Genomic DNA, 19868 nt, shown 5'->3' on the forward strand with positions numbered 1-19868 from the left:
AAGCTCAGGTTATTGGTTAAATTTATCATAATGAGGCCAAGGCTATGATTCTAACCCCTGTTTTTCCAGGAAAAAATAATGTCCCATCATTGCACTGTACCTCAAGTCCCAGCCAGTCATCCTGAAATTATCCACAATTGGTACTAAGAAACCTCAGATGGATCTTTTTGTTTGATTAGACTTAAGGATCAGTTATGGCATCTAGGCCATCTCTCTGTTTTGTTTTTATTCTTGTGATGGCCCCAAGAAACTCAGCCTACTTTCTTTTCCTCTTGATGTTTGCACCATCTATCCCATGAAGTTGTCTTCTCCAGAGGACTGTCTTTAAGGTCAGATACAGTTCCCCCAGTTGCTTGTCTACCTTGCTGCTCCTGAAGATATACATATAAACCTTTTTAAATGAAAGGTTTATTAGCTTATGATTACGTGGACATAGATGCATGAGTAATGCATGAGGTAAAAAAGAAAAACTGCCAGGAATTTATAAATGGAAAAATTCTGAGATTTTTATATATATAAACTAGAAAAATTCACACAGTGCTGGGAGGTGTTTGAATTCCAACCAGCCAGAGTAGAAATATCTTGTTAAGCATGTGGGCCATTGAGTAGAGACCTCAGAAAGGTCACACCTTAGTAGGAGGTCTAAACTAGTACTAGACTAAAAGCTGCTGTATACCAACTTTAACAAAGCTTAAAAATCAGACTTGAGAGAATCAAGGTGATCCCTAAGTTACTTAATTATCTGCTAAATAAAAAATTAATACTCCTTAAAGGAAGAGAACAAAATCCAGAAAGGAAATTGACCAAGGCTGGGGAAAGAATAATAGGAAAGGAGTGATGGAATATTCCTCAGAGCTCATACAAGGCTGGGAATAATTTGGGTTTCAACCATAGTGGGAAGATCTTTTAATACATGGAGCATTGAGTAGAGTCCTCAGCAAGATATTGCCTCAGTGGAGGTGGCTTTGGGGTGGGAGATAGGAATAGCTTTAGACTGAAGGCTGCTCTGGACCTGCCCTCACAAAGCTTAAGAGCAAGACTTGAAAGGATCAAACTGATTCCAAGTAACTAAACTGCATCCAAGGAGGGGAAAAAAACCTCAAAATTTAAAGAACTACAGTAAAATCCAGTATTAAAAATGTAAAATTCACAATGATCAGCATCCAATAAAAGATTACCAGGCATTCAAAAAAGAAGGAATATACAATCCATAGTCAAGAGAATCATTAGTAAATAGAAACAGACTCAAAATGACAGGTGATAGCATTAGCAGACAAGCTACCATAAATATTCAAGTAGTAGATGTAAGCCTAATCATGATGAGGAGAGAAATGGAAGGTATAAAGAGGACCCAAGGTGAACTTCTAGAGATGAAAAATATAATATCTGAAATAAAAATATACATTGAATGGGATTAAGAACAGATTAGACATTGGAAAAGAAAAGATTAATGAACTTGAAGACATAGTTATACAAATTATCTAAAATGAAATAAGAAGGAAAAAGGCTAAAAAAAGGCATAAATTTTATGTTTCAATAACTAGCAGTCTAACATATATGTAAGAGTTCCCAGGAGGAGGAGGGAGGAGAATAGAAAAATATTTGAAGAAATAATGGCCCCAATTTTTCTATATTTGATGAAAACTATATGCTCACAGATCCAAGTAGCTTAACTGACCCCAAGGAGAAGAAACATGAAGAAAACAAAACAAACCAAAAATCCATATAATTAAATTGTCTGAAAACCAGGGATAAAGAGACAATCTTAAAACCTGGCAAAAATGACTCAGTCAGAGGAACAAAAATAAGAATGAGAGCACACTTTTCATCAGAAAACATGGAGGCAAGAAGGCAACAGAACAAAATCTTTAAAGTATCTTTCAAAAATGGTGAAGAAAAGACTTTTCAGCCAAAAAAAATTGCTAAGAGAATTCATAACAAGCAGATCTGTACTATAAGAGATGTTAAAGGAAAGTTTGCAGGCAGAAGGAAAATGATACCAGGTAGAAATTTGGATTCGCACAAAGAAATAAAGAGCACCAGAAATGGAGAACATGTGGAGAAATTTAAAAGCCTTTTTCTCATCTTAAGACATTTATTTAACAGGTAACTGACTAAAGCAAAAATAATAACAATGATAATTTATATAAAAGTGTAATGTGTGATAACAATAGCAAAAAAGACAGGAAGAGGAAAATGGACGTTTACTTTTGTAAGTGTCTTAGACTGTTTATGAAATGGCGTAATAGTATTTGAAGACAGACTGTGATAAGGTAAATATGTAAATTGTAAATTTTAGAGTTATCTGTAAAAACAAACAATAACAGCTAATACACCAATAGTGGAGATAAAATGGAATAAATATCACTTAATCCTGAAGAAGGCAGGAAAAAAGAAACAAAGATAATAGATTTAAGCCAAACCATATTGATATTTGCATTAGTTACAAAAGGTCTAAATACTTCAATTAAAAGGCAGAGATTGTCAGATTGACTAGAAATGAAGATGCTGTCTACATGAACTTACTTTAAATAATAACATGCAGATAAAAGGATGAAAATATACTATGTAAACATTAATCAGAAGAAAGTCGGGGTGGCTGTATAAGACAAGAAGATTTTAGAGCAAGGAATACTACCAGGGATAAAGAGAGAGATTTCATAACAATAAAGGGGTCATAATAATCTTAAATGTTTATGCAGAGCTTCTAAGTACATGAATCGGAAATCGATGAAATTGAAAGAGAAATAACTCCACATTTATAGTCAGAGATTTCAACATCTTTCAACAACTGATAAGAACAACAGTACAGCAAAATGCTATACATTCTTTTCAAGTACACATGGAAATTTTACCAAGAATAGACCACATGGTAGGCAGTAAAACAAATGTCAATAAGTTGAAAAGTATGCAAAGTATGCAGAGTATGCAAAGTATGTTCCACAACAGAATTAAATTCTGTTAAAATCAATAGCAGAAAAATATCTGGAGAATCTCCAAATACTGAATGACACACTTCCAAATCACATGAATAAAGAAAAAAATGACAGGAGAAATTAGAAAAGTATTTTGAACTGAATGAAAAGGAAAACACAACATATCAAAATGCGAGAGGTGCAGATAAGGAGTGTTTAGAGAGAGAGCACTAAATTCTTTCATTAGAAAAGAAGAAAGGTCTCAAGTCAATGATCTAAGCTTTCACCTTAAGAAAGCAGAAAAGATGAGCAAACTAAACCCAAAACAAGCAGAGGAAAGAAAAAATGAAGATAACAAATCAATGAAATAAATAAATAATAGAGAAAAATCAATGAAACCAAAAGCTGGTTCTTCGAAAAGATCAATAAAATTGATAAACCTCTAGACAGAATTATCAGATATCAGGAATGAGACTGGGGACATTACTACAGACCATAAAGACATTATATTAAAAGGATAAACAAGAATTTTTTATCAGTATGAATTCTTTAGTCTTCTAAAGCCTCTGCCTTGAATAAATGCCTTCCCACATTCCTAGCATTCTTAGATACAGCTTTCTGTAAGGGAATATTATAAACAGGTGTTAGGGCAACTCTGTGGTATCATGCTTTCATAACCTTCCTCCGGGTTGACATCAGCTCATTAATCATCCGTCTTCAGACATGATCATTTGAGAACATATTCTGTTGAGGTGACTGATGTAGCTCACTGTCTGTAAACTCACTATGGTCTACCTGGGTTGGTGAGGGACTCAATGCTGAGCAGCCTCCATTGCTGCTAGGATTTCCTTGAGGGGTTCAATTGCTGCCTCTGGCTGGTGGTAGTACGCTACAATCCTCTTATATGTGCTTCTCTGTCCCATGCTTTGGCCGATCTTATCTGGCTTTCATCCCTCAATCTGATGTACCCTCTGCCGTCCCCATCCTGCCCCCTAGTAATGTCCTCTGGGATTGGTATCCTCTGGTGTTGTGAAGTTTATAAACTGAGTGGGCTTATCGATGGTAGCCAACCTTCTTCCCTACTTTTCAGGACTTGAAAAGTTACCAAAGACTTGAGGTAGTGCTTCTTGTCTCTCTGATGCTGTGCCATTTTTTTCTGTCATCTTCTCCATACACCTTCAGGCAAATCAGAGATCCCTGGGCTCAGGGGAACCCAAGTGGAGAAGTCAGTATCAGTTTTTCTTTTCCTCAGACTCCCAGGCACTTTACAAGTTATTGCCTTGGGAGGTGAGGTGAGGGGGTAACTTTTATGGAAACTCTGCTTTCCTGCAATTCACTTAATGAATATTTATTGAGCATATACCTACATGTCAGGCACTGTTCTAGGCTCTTACAACACATCAGTGAATAACACAGACAAAAACTGTGGAGCTAACATTCTGGACAGTGCCTCCTTCTGTTGCCTTTCTAGCCTCTTTAGACTCTGTGTGTGTGTGTGTGTGTGTGTGTGTGTGTGTGAGAGAGAGAGAGAGACAGAGAGATGTGTGGGTGGTATGTTGGGGACATCGTTGTGTTACCTTGCTGGTTGTGCTGAAATGGCTTCTCTGGGTCAGTCCTAAAGGAGAAGGGATTGGCTCCACACCTCAAAGTTTGGTGAACTTAAAATTTGGTGTATTTACTGTTATATAGGCTGCAGTCACCAATTTAGGGAAACAGGAAAGACTTGACACCCTATATTACCATGTTACATACACAGATATGGGGCCCAGAGAAGAAATATATCCCAGCATCTTCTGAAACAGCCCGCCCCCCTACAAACTCTGGGCTGAGAACTGAGGGGTTTGTACTACACAAAGGACAGGTGGATGTATTATCCTAGGGCTACAGAATGGGCAATGCTAAGTTTTTTTCTTTTCTTTTTTTTAAGTGTATGTCTATAAATGTGTGTGGTGAACACTTAGAACCATACTTTCAGATAGTTTCATTTTGGTCTCAGCTGTTAAGTGCTTGATTCTTTCTATGTTTCCCAATTTAAAATTTTAGTTGAAAATATCCAATTGTTTGAATTCATCTTTTCATACCACCAGAGAATGGGATGTTGCTTCACTGGAAAGCTATAGGGTGGTGCCCTCATCCAGTCAGCTGTGGCCATGAGAGGAGGAAGAGGGACACAGGCCAAATAGGGCTGCTTCTTCTATGGGAGGCCTCTTCATTTTGAAGGGGCTCTAAACTGGCAGGGACCATGAACAACTGGTCAAAATTACTATGAGCACCCAACCCATATTTTCTCTATATGAAGTCCTGATATATTATGTTTAACTAAAAAAAAAAAAAAAAATCCTACTTCTTTCTCCCTAGACAGAAGCTGGGAGAAGATTGGGTCCCATCTAAGAACTGAATCAAGCTCTTATAAATGGTAAATTCAAAGTTTCAGGAGGTCATTGTGTGGTTGTTAAGAGGTATATGGGTCAGTAGATTCTCATTTGCCAAGCATAAGAATGTGAAATACTAACTCTGCAAAGTGCCTTTGTAAATTGTGGAGAAGATAGAAGAATTTCTGTGGTTTTAGTCTGTACACATGTGAGTCTGTGCATGGCTGGTGGAGCTACTGGAGGACCAGGCAGGGTCTGCAGCTTGGCTGGTTTCGTTTACTTTGTGCTACTGCTGAGAATGAGGGGATAGAGGAGCCCTCTAGGAAGCCTCAGGAAAATCTTTTGGAAAAAAAATGGTAGGCTCTAAGTGGTTCAGAGCCACTTCTTCCTGCTTGTGTCTGATGGAGGGAATACTGAGAGGGTTCAGTGTGTTTTAAACACTGGCTCAATCTGTACCAGTTAAGGCCCTAGACTCTTGGATTCAGAGTTTTTAGCCCAGAAGTCACATATGGCTCCCAGAAGGTTTTGTTTGGTCTGCCCGGTATTTTCCTGTTGTGGTTGCTGTTGCCTTACTGTAATTAGTTACCAATCGAAAAATCAGGCCATTTCAAACCCTCCAAATTCACAGCTCCAGCTTCTTTGGAAATTCTGGCCCTTCAAGACTTGTGTTCTTTCATGGTGACAATTGGCTGAGTTGGGCACCTGCTGCCCTTCTAGATGAGCCATGGCAAGTGCCTTCTTGATTTTCTCAGTTGGACCCCACCAGCCTCGCTCCTTCATGGTACCTCTCTGGCTCTGTAGGCATTTGGGTTTGCGCCTCCAGTGTTAGAGACCAGCTGAGAGTTGGCCTGAAGGCAGACAGTCCTCTGGAGGCAGGAAGCAAGGGAATAATCTTGCAGCCCCTTGTTTCAAAACCTGGCTCCTCAGTCTAGCTGAATGACAGCTGACAAGATATACCTAACCTTTCTAAGTCTCAGATTTCTTATCTGCAAATGCTACCTCATAGGATTAGTGTAGTGATCAGATGAAATCAATTTTAGCTTATCATGGAGGCTGGCACTTGGTAAGTCCTCTATGAATTGGTATTAGCTATTTACATTGATATCTTCAACATTATTATTAATGTACCTGAGACAGGAGGGTAGGAAATATAAGTAGATATATACATATAATATTTTCAAGGTAAGAGATTATTTTATTCCTTAGTAATTCCTCAAAATATTAATCCTTTTATATATCTTTGATTCTGTTGATATGAGGGCCTATTTTCTCTCATTTTGTCTTTAATGTTGATTATCTTTTCATGTATAATTCTTTTATTTCAGTTTCTGTATTTTAATATTCCACCAGCTATTCAAGCCTATTTTTTTCCTAGGCTTTATTAATATAGATACTAAAAAAAGATTATAAAATTTTAGAAATAAGACTAGTTGTGTTGCAGATATGTGGGGAAAAACTTTTAATAAAAGGACTTTTATACTTTTAGATTGAATTTTATGATTTTTGTTCTCTCTTTGCTGTAATGTCCTCCATAATTCCTACAGAACACACAGTAATAATATCCTACAGAAGCCTCCTCTCGTGCACAATTTTATTTTTCTTTTAAAGAAATAAGGGGAAAAGTAGTTCATTTAATTTCCTTTTTTATCTAGAAAAAATTAAATTATACTTCCATTTTTCTAATAATTTGTTAGAAATTTACTTTATTACGCCTTGATAACTGCTATAGACCTAAAATATTTTTGTTATATTGCTAGACCAAACAAAAATATTAAAAGCGAATCTATTATCTAATTTTAGATTTTATGTAAATTAGTAAATCTTTTCAGGATAAAGAAAAGTATACCCAAGATATTTTGGTATAGATCGAAAGTTATCTTCCCTGAAAGAAAGATGAATTGGAGAATTTAGCCACACTTTAGAAATGTGTGCCAGTGTTTATTTAGAATCCCTTCTATTTTATTAGAAACAGGAACAGTAATTTCACCAGCAGGAAGTAATACAATACAAGTAAGTTTAACACTCCTTTGATTGTTGTCCATTGAAGAAATTTTAGATCCAAGGTAAGAACCCAAATGAGAAATAATAAACATCCAGTCCCTGATGATTCACTCAAGTCCTGCTCAACTAGATGAAAGCTCCCACCAGGAGGAAGAGTTGCTATTCCTCCTGGCTGGCTTTGTGTTCCCTTCAGTGCTCTAGAGAACATGGTACTTGGGCAGCTCTGCTCTGCTGGGTCAGGCTGCCGGGCAGGAGTTGATGCTCACGGCGCCGCTGACCAGGGCTGCTTTGCTGAAGCTCACTGGGCGCCCGTCAATCACGAAGTGACGGATGCAGCCTGTGAAGGGTCTGCCGGGGGCCAAGCGTGGTGTCAGCAGAGACTCTGCGAAAAGAAAGAAATGGAATGGAAACAAAGATTGCAACTGAGTCATTCCAAACCCAAATATTACTTTGTGGCAAAAATATACGTCATAATTGCTTACATCATCAAGATGATTTACATGTCAAAAGTGGAATATAGTAATAATTTACTCATTTTCTCAGGAATATTATCTGCTTTCAAAGTAATATGAACATGTGGTAATTTTAAAGTTTTGCCATGTTTTCCATGATCAGATTTCTGAGTCTATTTCAGCTGTCTTCCAAGGCTGAAATTGACCACTTCTATGTAAAGCCTCAGCAGTGAATTTTCAGGATCTGCCTGTGCTCTTTAGAGTTAATTTCACATGGGCTTCATTTATTTTGTGTGCTTTGCTGAGAAGGAGGAAAGAAATTTTAGCTTCCACACTATTTTTGAACTTGGTTAATGTTTCCGTTTAATGTGTATCATTATCCTTCACCCTTAAGCCTCCACAGTTTTGCCAAGCTCATAAAATATAATGAGAAAATAATGAATTCAAATAAACTAAATTTTAATTTTTATGAGCTCAGTGTTTAAGAACTATAAATAGGATAATGATAACCAGCCTAGTCTCTGTGTGGGCACAGGTGCCCTGCGGTACGCCTGGGGAATCTTCTTCCCTTATCTTAATTAGAGATCTAGAAGAAGCCTTATGCTTATTAATTGTACAGACACAATTAAATTTGTTGAGATGATAGAAGCAATATAATTTAAAGCAATTTAGAGAGCTTAGAAATATGAAATTAAAATCCATTTAGTCAAGGCTTATTATTATGTACAAACAGCTATGTGAATAGTAGCAAATAAAAGATGGGAAACACTTAAAATCACTAACTCAGGAAGGATCATAAAACAGGACAGCAAATTAAACATTATCAAGCAGCTGTAATAAGTTTTCTAAGCGATGTAGATTAAGAATATGCAGAAGAAGCTTTGCATTGGAAATAAATCATGGAAATAGCATTTCATATTTAGAATGATAATTATAAAGTTTTAGATTTGGAAGGGGCCTGAGAAATCAATTTCCTTTGTCTCTAGATTAGTAAAACTATATATATATTCTTCAAGCCTGTTCAGTGTACATTATCATCAGAATAAAAATGAGTGAGCAGGAAAGACTATAAGGGGTAGAAACATCTATTTCTTCTGCCCGTTTTGGAGACAAGTTTTAGAACATGGATTTTGACTCTGCCCAACCTGCCTACCCTTTGCTTCATGGGGGATGTCATCTAGAGGAAATAATTCATATAGAAATTATGGCCTGCATAATTCACCACACAGATAATTGTAGGTAGTGAGACTAAAGTGCCCCAGAGCCCTAAGTAATTGATTAATAAAATCAACACATGATTTTAAGAGTGAGCATTCAGGTTGAAATATACAAAATAATGCAGAATTTTTAGTAGAGAAATGAACGGTCAGACCTGTGTGTTAGTGGACTACGTTAACTTAAAAAATTCTTTAACTTCTAATTTTGATTTTTAAATTTATCATACAGCAAAGTTGATATTTTTGGTGTATAGTTCATTAAATTTTAATGTATTAACTTTTTATTGATAGAAATAATGTCACCAAGGTTCTGAGTGGTACAAGAGAACTGTTTGGGATTCCAAGAGAATTTAGTGCATCTAGGGGTTTTATTTATGACAAATTTCTTTTAGTTTTCTTTTTAATGCTCCAGTTTCTGATGTGATTTTAGTGGAATTAATCTTGAACAGCTAAAAATGATGTAATTAATGACATTCAGCTTAAATTATAATTGCTTTTGTTCTAGGCTTGCTGGCATGATTTCTAAATGGAATTAAAAGCTGCAATGGTGCGGTGGGCTGGTGGTTAGGCCCCTGTGGTCTGCTAGTTCCTGTGTGCTGGCTCATTAGCTAAAATTTGCTACTCATTACATGTCTCAGGCAGGCTGAATTTGGCATCAGGTACATCTTGCTCAGCCAGTCTGTGGAGCTTAGCAACTCTTGTCATGAGAGATGATGGCAGTGTATAATACTGGGATCAGACTCTAAAAACACACAAAAATCAGAGACAAATATTTGTTTGAATGATGTGGTAAGCACTTTTGGTGCAAAGTAAAGAACACATACTGTAACTTCCATGAGGGAGGGCCATGCTCGTTTTGTCCATCTCCTAGAGCCTAGCATGGTGCTTAACAGACACTCAATAAATGTTTGATGTGTGTTGAATGAAGTTATGTTCCCTGGCAGCAAGGAGTGGATTAACGTCAACAATATTGTGTGGTAAGAGCTGCGACAGTGGAATGCAGAGCACATTCTAGGGAGGGAGGGGACGTGTGTGTAAGTGAAAGTCTTGAGCGGAGCCCTAAAGGTCAATGAGGAGTTAAGTCAGGGGAGGAGTGGGAGTTGTTCCTTGAAAAGGTACTAGGGGAGGCAAGGAAGAAGAACATTTTCCAGAAATTGAGGCCCTATGCACTATGTAAAGGCTGGAGCAGAGGAAGCATCCTTGAACATTCAGAGACCTGCAAGTCCCAGAAGATGTGAGGAGACCCCAGGGGCAGGGCAAGGAGGGGCCAGATGATGAAGGACCTTGCGTGCCGTGCTGAATTTGATCCTGGAGCCCTTGGGAACCTGTGAAATATTTTACACCATGTTGTGGTTCCTAGGAAGAAAGCAATGTGCAGAAATGGGAGAAGTGATGTGACACGTCTTCCACACTGCGCCTGCATGAAGTGCAGTGGTGGCCTTTGCCAGAACCCCTTTCAGAACCGAAGGCAGGAGCGGGAGGAGAGGCCTGGGGAATGGAGTGGATAGTGGAAGCAAAGGAGCGGACGGGTTGCTTTTTGAGAGTCTCAAATATTTCATCAGTGAGTTACTATTATTAATACTGGTGTTTGAAAAATTCACATTACAAAGCAGAGGAGCGCGTAGTTGCTACTATTTTGGGAGTACCCAAGGTCAGATGCTGAATTTTAACTGTGCTTTCTCTCTTAATTAAAGCCTTATTTGCCTTGACACGGGTCAGTCTCAAATATTCTAGTTACGAGGCAAGGAAAAACCATGTTAAGTTTTTGCTTAAAATCTCCACCAAATTCCAGATACAAAAGCTTGGTTTTCTCCTTCTTATATCCCTCTTTCTAGCTTTAACATTCAGTTTTTCCAAGTTAGTGAAATGTGTGAAACAAACACTTTCAACATAAGGTCATGGTCCCTGCTTCTGAGGTTTAAAACAATTGTGGGGGGTCCCTAAGTATCCTCCTTTCACCATCCTGGATTCTACACCATTCTTGGCAGATGACAGCAGCAATGTACTGATGATGTTTACAGAACTGCAGCTGGGGACCTCTCTTAGGGAATGTCACACATACGAACAACAGAACTTATGGTTCGCAGCTGTTTCCGCCATCCAGACTAATCCTGGACAGGGAGAACAATGTATTCTCTTCTTCCCTACTAAGGAAGGGGAGCAATTATCAGGAAACTTTTAGTCCTCCAAGCTTCTCAGATCCTAGAGCAGTATTAGTAAATGAGTTGTCTTTGTGTTAGAGATAAAACAGAGCGTGTGTTTCACTGTGTGTATGTGAGGAGGCTATGTAAAGGGAAGAGAGAAAAAAATAAGCAAATGTGGCCAAGGGAGAGTAATAGCTACTGGTTAGAATGCTGGGGTCTGGTTCTTAGGTGTTGCTTTGTTGGGATCCCTGTATGAGGAGTCACAATTGTCAGTATACTTTTTCCTATGAAAGGACATTATATATAAAATCCTGAGAATTATTAGGTGAATTACAAAAACACATAGCCCAATTCTTAATACTAGAGTAACAATGATGAAAACTTCCCGTTTTTTGGATTTGGGAACTTGTCATTTTTAAAAAACTCTTACCTGGAACACCTCCAACAAACACAGGCTCTCTGTGATCAACCGGTTTTGGGTTCAGGGGTCCAACCACATGGTTCACTTCAGAGTCTACATCCAACTGGACCACATTTGAATCTCTAATGACTGAAATACAGGGAAAAGACTGGTCAGAAGTGGCCCTGGAGTGATTAATTTTCACATGAAAGGGACTAATTTATCACAGAGATGGCTTTTATTTATTCCAGAATAAACCCCACACTTCTATATCATTGAAAACATTAATGTCTAACCAAGTAATCACTGTAACATTTTCCTTTGAAAGGGAGAATATTTAAGATACTCTTTCCCCCCATAAGTTATGCATTATTTAAACAACTCCCTAAGACTATTTTGGCAGCATTCATATTTCCAAATCACATGTGGATTCAATATACACATTTTAGTATAGTAACGTATGATTTTCTTTTCTTGGCTACTTTTAGACTGTCATGCATCATCTATTCCATCACATAAGTTATAGTCTAAGTTCTGCCAAGCCATTATCGCACAGGTGGGTGTGTAGACTCATTTTAGAAAAGAAACCTAGGACACTCAGCTTTCTCACCTGTAATTCTGTGCCATCTGCCATCACAGAGACTCTGCTTGGGTGTCACTGAGGTGGAAAAGTCTCTGATGCCATTGTTGACTTTCACTATGACCTGCAAAAGACAGGGGACATTATATAATTTAATTTTTTCTCCTCATCATGATTAAACTAAATTTCTTAAATAATTCACCATGGGCAAGCAATACTTGAACAAACATTCACACATGATTAGCTTTACAATTTGAACACAAGGGGTCACTCTTCAGTAGGCTATAGAAATAGTTTAAACTGAAGGCTCCTAGGAGAGAGAAGGAAATGATGACACAGGAGAGAAGATGGGGGAGAGGAACAATGAGATAAGAGAATGAATTCCTCTAATTTCTAAGGATGTCATACAAAGCAGTTAAGGTATCGGTGAAGAGCATGGACTTTGGAGCCAGACTGCCTGGGTTCATATCCCAGGGCACCCCCTCACTCTGGGCCTCTGCTTTCTCATTTGTAAAACAAGGGTGATAATAACAATACCCACCTCAGGGAGCTAGGGGGGAGCTTAAATGAGTTAACCCTTATAAAGCATAGAATAGTACCTGACACATGGTAAGCACTGTATAGGGATTTGTCTTATTATTATATGGCTTATATAATAAACCATATTTTTCTAGGTTTATTATATAATAAACCATATATTTTAGTTTATATTAAGAAAAATCAGTTATATTAAGTTAGGGACAACAATGAAAATATGCTGCTTTTTCTTTAATATTTATTTGAATACTCTCATGAATGTTCTTTTAGTAATATTATTTTAGGATGAAAATGGTGTTTATAACAGAATTTTTTCATTTCTAGCAGTTGAAAATAATATATGTGTATATATTATATATACACATACGTACGCACATCTGGTATACATATAGATAGAAAGATAGATGTTTTAGTGTTTGTTGGTTTTGATAGTTGGCTATGTCTGCTGTTTCCATTTGTTGTAAAAAAGTTCCAGTTCTTTTGTTAAAACCCTTTAATTATGTGGTTATTGTTGATGAATTTTTTTAGCTATTCCACATTTCCACGGCTCTTTCTAATCAAATCAATTCCCAGCATATGAATCTAAATCCAGATATTGACATCATTTAAATTTCATGTTATAGCTTCCCCATTTTTTTTTCCCAGTTAGGAAAGATTGATGAAGTAATTCTGTGAGATAAATTTGCTTCAGATCTAGAAAACAATGTCAGAGGAGACGGATGGTTGAACAATTTGTAACACACTACCTGCCCGTTTTTCATGTGAACATTTAGGTACTCCCCATTGACACTGTGGCCGTGAACAAGGGTTCCGGAACTGCTTCTGGGACGGACTTCAAATGCAATCTCAAACTTCAGCCCAATATTGAAAGACTCATCTGTGGAGAGAAACACTATTATCTCTCAAGAACAGCAACCTAAATCTTGTAAGCATGGTGTGATTTTGTAATTATATATTTTTGTATCTGTTTTTGAAAGTTTAGCGCCTTTTTCCATAGATAAGTAGAAAGTGGCATTTTCCATGTCAAACACACTGTGGAAAGCTCTGTGCGGGGCTGAGATAACTAGCACACCATTCTTGCTGTAGGAAGCAGGGTGTGGACAGCACGCTGAAAATACACTATGGCTGTGGAAACTCAGAGGAGAAGAAAGTCATTCCAGCTAGTAGGACCATTTAATATTTCCAAAGTGAGAAGGAGGAAAGGGCAGAGGTTGGTACAGAGGCTGGAATGTTTGGAGAGCGCCGTGGAGGCCAGTGTGGCTGGACTGTCCCCTGCAAGGGGAGAAGGAGGCACGGTGAGTGGGGAAGGGCTCTAGTGTTCCAGTATGGAAGTTAGACTTTATTTTGCAGTCATTGAACAAGGGAGCTGACTTGATCAGATCTGTATTATAAAATAATTCTTAAACAACAAAAAAATAAGTCGTGCCAGTGCTGCAGAGCATTTCGGAGAAAGAGAAAGTGAGTGCAGCAAAAACAGTTAGGAGGTGCCATTGCAGTGACACAAGAAAATAAATTCCTCTTAAGAATAGCTGTTTTCACGCCAAGAGACTCATTGCAAACTGGGGCATCTTAATAATGTTCACTTGATGGAGAACATAAATTGTGCAGGTTGCTATGCATTTCACGCTATCCATGCCTTTGAGTTCTTATCACTGAAATTCAATGAAGGGCTGAGAAATGTGAGTGTTGGTACTTTAGTAGGGATAAAGGAGGAGAAAGGAAAGTAAAATCACAAGCTAGACAAAGAGAGGAAGTATTAGCTCTGGTTATTTGATTGGACATGGTGGTGGTTTAAGAAGGTATACTTGGCCGCATTGGAATGTCTTTATTTAGGGGATGCACTCAAAGTACCTAAGTGCCTTGAGAGCACGGAACATGTGGAAGGTTTTATACCCTTCTCCTATCCTCTTTCCCAGCACCTATCCTGGTGCCTTCCTCACACGTAATGGTTGCTCTATAGAATGCTTGTCGGAATGGATTGGATGGTGATTCCGTGTATTCCATTGAGATTTTATTTCGTTTTAGAACTATTACGTTCCATCACCTGACAAAGAGACTGTCATACCAGAAGCATACAAGAAAAACTTGGTTGAATAAGTGAGAGAATAGTCGAGGAGAATACAAATCCAGAAATAAAATTTTGGGAGGTTAGTGTTGTCCGCTGGTATTGCAGGGCAAGGGGAGGAAGTGGAACTTCCTTTCGTAGGGAAAATGGGTCATGCTGAGAGGGAGTAGAGAAAGACCTAGAGAGCAAGGTGGACAAGAGCCGACATGGATCAGACCACAGAGCAGCATAGAAAATTCTAACGGAGCCAAGATGGTTTACATCCAGAGGTTTGGCAGCTGTGGAGAAGTTCTGGTCGGGGAAAGCAAACAGGGATGGGCACGTGTGTCTGTTTGGAGTGGTAGGAGGGGAGAAGTGGTCCTCGTGGAAAGAGGCCATTTTCTAGGCTGAGTGAGTTTGGCATTCTGAAGTTCTAACTCTGGGCCCAATATGCCTGTTAGCCACCTCCAGGAAAGAAGTATTTCATGACTCATGTTTTCAACATGCGTCATTGTTACCTAGAACCACGTATCCTCCTTCTGTGGAAAAGTATGTTCCTGTTTCCATTGGACCTTCGAAACAAGGAGTCACGCTAAATGTCTGAGATGCAGAGGTGATGGAGGCCCCATTGAGCTGCAGATTGCTGAGACAGCCACTGAAACTGTAGACTGAGTTTATCTGAAAGAAGACATTTCTTAAAATCCATTTTCTCGACACTCACAGACACACCAAAAGGAAACAAAACGAAGAGATTTGAGTCTTAAGAGAAACCCAGCAATTCCTTATTTATCTTTGCCAGCTGAATGATCGATAGTTTTCCAGGTAGTTGTTCTTTGAAGCTGAAATTTTGTATTAGATAATGTCAGCCTGCAGTAATTAAGCTATGGAAATTTTTACATATACCATGACAAAATAAATTGCAGCTGTGGTTTCCAAATTGAATATTAGAAGTATCCTAGTTTGTTTTCCTTCAAGAATGACAGCTGTCCCCAAGATCACCTAATGCTGATGGGGGCTAGCAAAGTTCTTAACTGTTAAATATACAGAGGTTAAATAAACAGCAGAAAGCTTGCATTTCTGGCTTCATTAGCTGTGTCTGTGCTTGAGCATTTATCATACCACCGGAGGGGAAACAGGCCACTTTAGATAACTGATTTCACACTGCTTTGGAAAGCTTTTCTTTAAAGAGGTTGTCATGGAATTGGGGCTACTTACCTAAAATCTAATCAAACATGAACCCCTCTTCCCTTTTTTTGCCCTATCCACATATATTAATAGATCTTAGGAATGTGTTAACTCTTTGTGTTAAAGTCAAATATATATTCATGTTAAGAAACATTTAGTCCTTTGATGCATTTCCTTTATTGCTACACATTTTTTTAAAGGTGCAATATTTTAAACTTGTAAATTACAGAAGTAACGTGTTTCTTACTATACCCTCACTTCTCCCAGGGGTAACCACATTTCTTTGCACATTTATAAACTGTGTGTGTGTGTGTGTGTGTGTGTGAGTAAGAAACAAAAATGAGATCAGAGTTTACATAATGGCCTGAAAGCTTTTTTTCCCTCAATAACATATAACGGAAAGACTTGCTTTCTCTTTTTTTGGTATTTTTTACACAAAAAGTTGGGTACTTGCTGAGCAAATAAGCATCATCCTTGAGGCATAACTTTTCATGACAATTTATACCTCTGAAACTTTTTTCATCTCACCTTAACCTTAGAATCTAAAGATCACTCCTGACTTTGTGATGCCACAGGGTGGACAGACATCCCACAGGACAATGCCTTCTTTGATATTCCAGCCAAACTACAGTTTTACTCTTGCCAGTTTCCTGATCATAAAATGAGGGCTGGATTAAATGATCTTCCAGCTTTAAAGGTCAACGGCTCTACCTGGTCACACCTGGCTTACCTGGACATTTTTCACAGCCCTTCCAGGAGCCACACCTCCCAAGTAAATAGGACCCTTGATTTTCCAGGCAGCTCTAGTAGGAGGCAGACTTTCTTCTAGGACTCGAAGACCATCAATTACCAGTCGGCCGCTGCTCTTTTCTCGAATAAATATCACCTGGATGGAGAGAAAGACAGTAGCACATCTCAAGTACATCCCAAGATTAGGGGAAAGACTGTGTTTCTCTCCTCCCAACTTTGCTATTGCCATACTGTGGGAAATCTGCAGAAGTTCTTTAAAAAAGTGGTCCCTTCTCTGAAGGGTAGGAGTTCATCCCTTCCTGTAAAACTTGATTTACAGTTATAGGCTTCATTTCTGAAAACAGCTTATATTTAGCAAGTTCTCTATGAAGCTCTTCCCGATTGGCCAGCCCACATGCTCTCTCTCCTAAATTTATTGTAGTTAATTGCAATGCAGCTTACACTGCTTACTCTTTCCACTACATACACACTGATTTCCTTCAATATTTAGGTAATTCTCCCTGTTGTATCCTGTCTTCCTAACAGATTTAGTCTTTACTTTGTATCTTCCACAGCTTAGCCCATAAAAGACATTCAGCAATCATTGTTGAAAATTTAGAACATTATAGGCAGTGGAAAAAAAACAGTCAAATGAAAAATCCTTAGAAACTAGATTTCAGTTTATGCTGGCCATTGATCCTTTGGTTAAAATAATTGCACTAAAAAAAATAAATGGAAATTGATCTGTCAAAAAAAAATTACATCAGCCTGTATCTCTTGTAAAATAGTACGCTTCAAGATTTTTATAAGGAATTAATAAAAGTTTTTGAAATTGAACTCCGAGCATATAGCAACAAAATAGATGTTTCTAGAGAACCCAATAGTGGGGCATTAGTGTCAGTCTATTTGATAATGGTGGATGTTTGCTGATAATAATATTCTCTCCCTTCAACTTACATCGTGCCACAATCCATCATTGTATTTCTCTTGGCTTCTAATCTTCAGTTTCTTGTGGCCAACATTAAACATGAAAACCAAGCGGCCATGGGCTAAGAATAGGGTCATGAAGTCATTCTCGTCTTGATCTGAGACATAGAAAATCATCCCATGGGAGGAGCGAGTTTTCAGACGAATGGAAAACTGAGATCTGGTAAACAAAAAGAAAAAGCTTACCACCTGTAAAATGAGACTGAGGGTAATCTCTAACTTCCCAAAGTAATATAGTGTAAGGAACAATAAATGAGTAGCCATTCTATCTAATCCCAAGCAGCATTACTTCTATTTATCCCTCAGATTATTAATGAATATTGAGTAAGCACAGCTAGTTTAAAAATGTAAATCCTTGTCTACTTCCTTATACAACAGAAATACATTCCACATTGAAGGAAGTGTTGTTTCAGTTAAGGATCATATCATGTCTTGCTTTGAAAATATGGTTGCAATTAGTTTAGTAAAAATCTATATGTTAAGGAAGCTTATTCATGCAGACAAAATACTAGTGAGTAATTAACATGCATATAGAAATTTGCATAGAAACTATGGTTTGTGTACTATCTAAAATAACAGATTCAATTTTTTCCCAGTAAAAATTAATCAATGAATATTGCATGTTAAAAACAGGCTCCAAGTGTGTAGAAATTAAACAACTTTCTAGAAATTTAGCTCCAGGCCATAGATAGGATACATTTATTAGGCTAATTTCTGGTTTGATTAACTCTAAATTCTTCCTGAATTATACAAAATACTGATTCTGCCTTTGAGGCAAATAGAAAATTAGAAGGCATTAGAAGTTTCTTATTGAATGCACTGCCTGTATGAATATTTGAAAGAGCTATATAAGACCTATGTAAGAATATTTGGATGCTAACACCATAAAAAGAAATCTTCAATTGTACTGTAACTTGGAGATCTGTGAAATACTGGGAAGAGGTGATGTGCTTTAGAGATGGCTTGAGGGCCAATAGAGATACAAGCATATTTGTATTTTCAGTGTCTTTCCTTATTAACCTTCTAGCAGTTCAGGTGCATTCCCATTTACAATCTGAAAGCAATTTGTATGGGGGAGGGAAGGTGATATCAAGGTTAGATAATGCATCACTTGAAATTTGCCCCATTTCCTTTCTTTGATTGTCTTTTCTTCTTGATAAAACACAGCAAACTCCTAGGAAAATGCTGTTTTATGCACCTTGCTTTTGGGAAAAATGTCACAGAGAATGTAATTTATTGGAAAGTATGAATTGTGTATTATTTAGCGTTTATTTTGATGATAAAAAAATAGATTAAGGTGGCATGAAAAGGAAAGATCATAGGAAAAAGATGACATATAGCAAATAAAGATGAAGATCAGCCATAGTGTGAAGTTTCTGGAAGGAGAGTGTGTTACTTTACTTTTCACCAAAATCTCCTTTTAAGTGTTCAAACTCTTGGCGGCTATTGGCAGTCCCTCCATATTGATAGGCATGCTCTATTGCTCTCGGTCTGTTGGAAAGGTGGCAGTGAGAGTCTCTTGGAGCATTCCGCTCTAGGAATTTCAGGCCAACAGGATCCCATGAAGGTGCATCTTTACTTTTTCCTCCCTATAAAAATAGAAAATAAATCATATTAAGGTATAGAAATGACATACCAGCAGCAAAAATTCATTTGTGAACCTTACCATTAATAGTAATATGAGTAAGTGTATATTATTTGTGCATTGTCCATTCATGAAATATTAGGCCCCTCTCTTCTCTCCCTTAACCACCATAAGCAAATGACAGCAGTAGCAACAACACCAAACAACATAATATGTTAACAAATCCAAAATTCTATTCTGTGATAGTAAAGTGGAACTAAACTGAAGTGATAGAGCTAATTGCTCTATCATTTAAATTAAAGATACATCTTAACCAATGATAAAAAGTGGAAAAGTTGGCAATAAAGTAACCCTGAGAGAATCAATCAATAAAACCCTCATATCATAGGCAACAGTATGACTTTAATACACAGATTATTACTAACACACACTGTGCAAAATGTCAACATACTTAGCAACATCTTCAAAATATTTGAGAATATTTTTGGTGATAGGCCTTGTAGCAAACTTTTATAAGACAGGATATAGAACAAATTTTAAAAATTATCTTGTGCTCTTAGAATGGCACTGCTGATTTTAAAATTTAGAGTGGTGAAACTATAGGCTAATATTTAATGGTTATTTAGTCTTAATTTCTGAAGCAATATAAAAGTAAATGCAAATAAATTTAATAATTTAGTCATTTATTCATTTATTCAAGCAAATGTTTACTGAGTACCT

The 19868-nt window shown here is 37.5% G+C and overlaps 1 protein-coding gene across 1 annotated transcript in view; it reads right to left on the reverse strand.

Moving 5' to 3' along the window:
- Nucleotides 1–7216: 7216 nt before the first annotated feature.
- The window catches only part of LAMA4 (laminin subunit alpha 4), a 134973-nt gene continuing 122321 nt past the window's right edge, over nt 7217–19868 (reverse strand). Inside the window, exons 31-38 of the mRNA XM_004422231.3 lie at nt 18965–19152; nt 17534–17723; nt 16578–16733; nt 15181–15340; nt 13365–13495; nt 12112–12205; nt 11532–11651; nt 7217–7670 (exon numbers count right to left, since the gene is read on the reverse strand). Coding sequence (XP_004422288.2) covers nt 7525–7670; nt 11532–11651; nt 12112–12205; nt 13365–13495; nt 15181–15340; nt 16578–16733; nt 17534–17723; nt 18965–19152 — 1185 coding nt within the window. The 3' untranslated portion in view covers nt 7217–7524. The remainder of the gene's footprint in view (nt 7671–11531; nt 11652–12111; nt 12206–13364; nt 13496–15180; nt 15341–16577; nt 16734–17533; nt 17724–18964; nt 19153–19868) is intronic.

The sequence above is a fragment of the Ceratotherium simum genome, chromosome 19 (assembly GCF_057802395.1).
Source record: "Ceratotherium simum simum isolate JZ-2026a chromosome 19, ASM5780239v1, whole genome shotgun sequence".
NCBI lineage: Eukaryota > Metazoa > Chordata > Mammalia > Perissodactyla > Rhinocerotidae > Ceratotherium > Ceratotherium simum.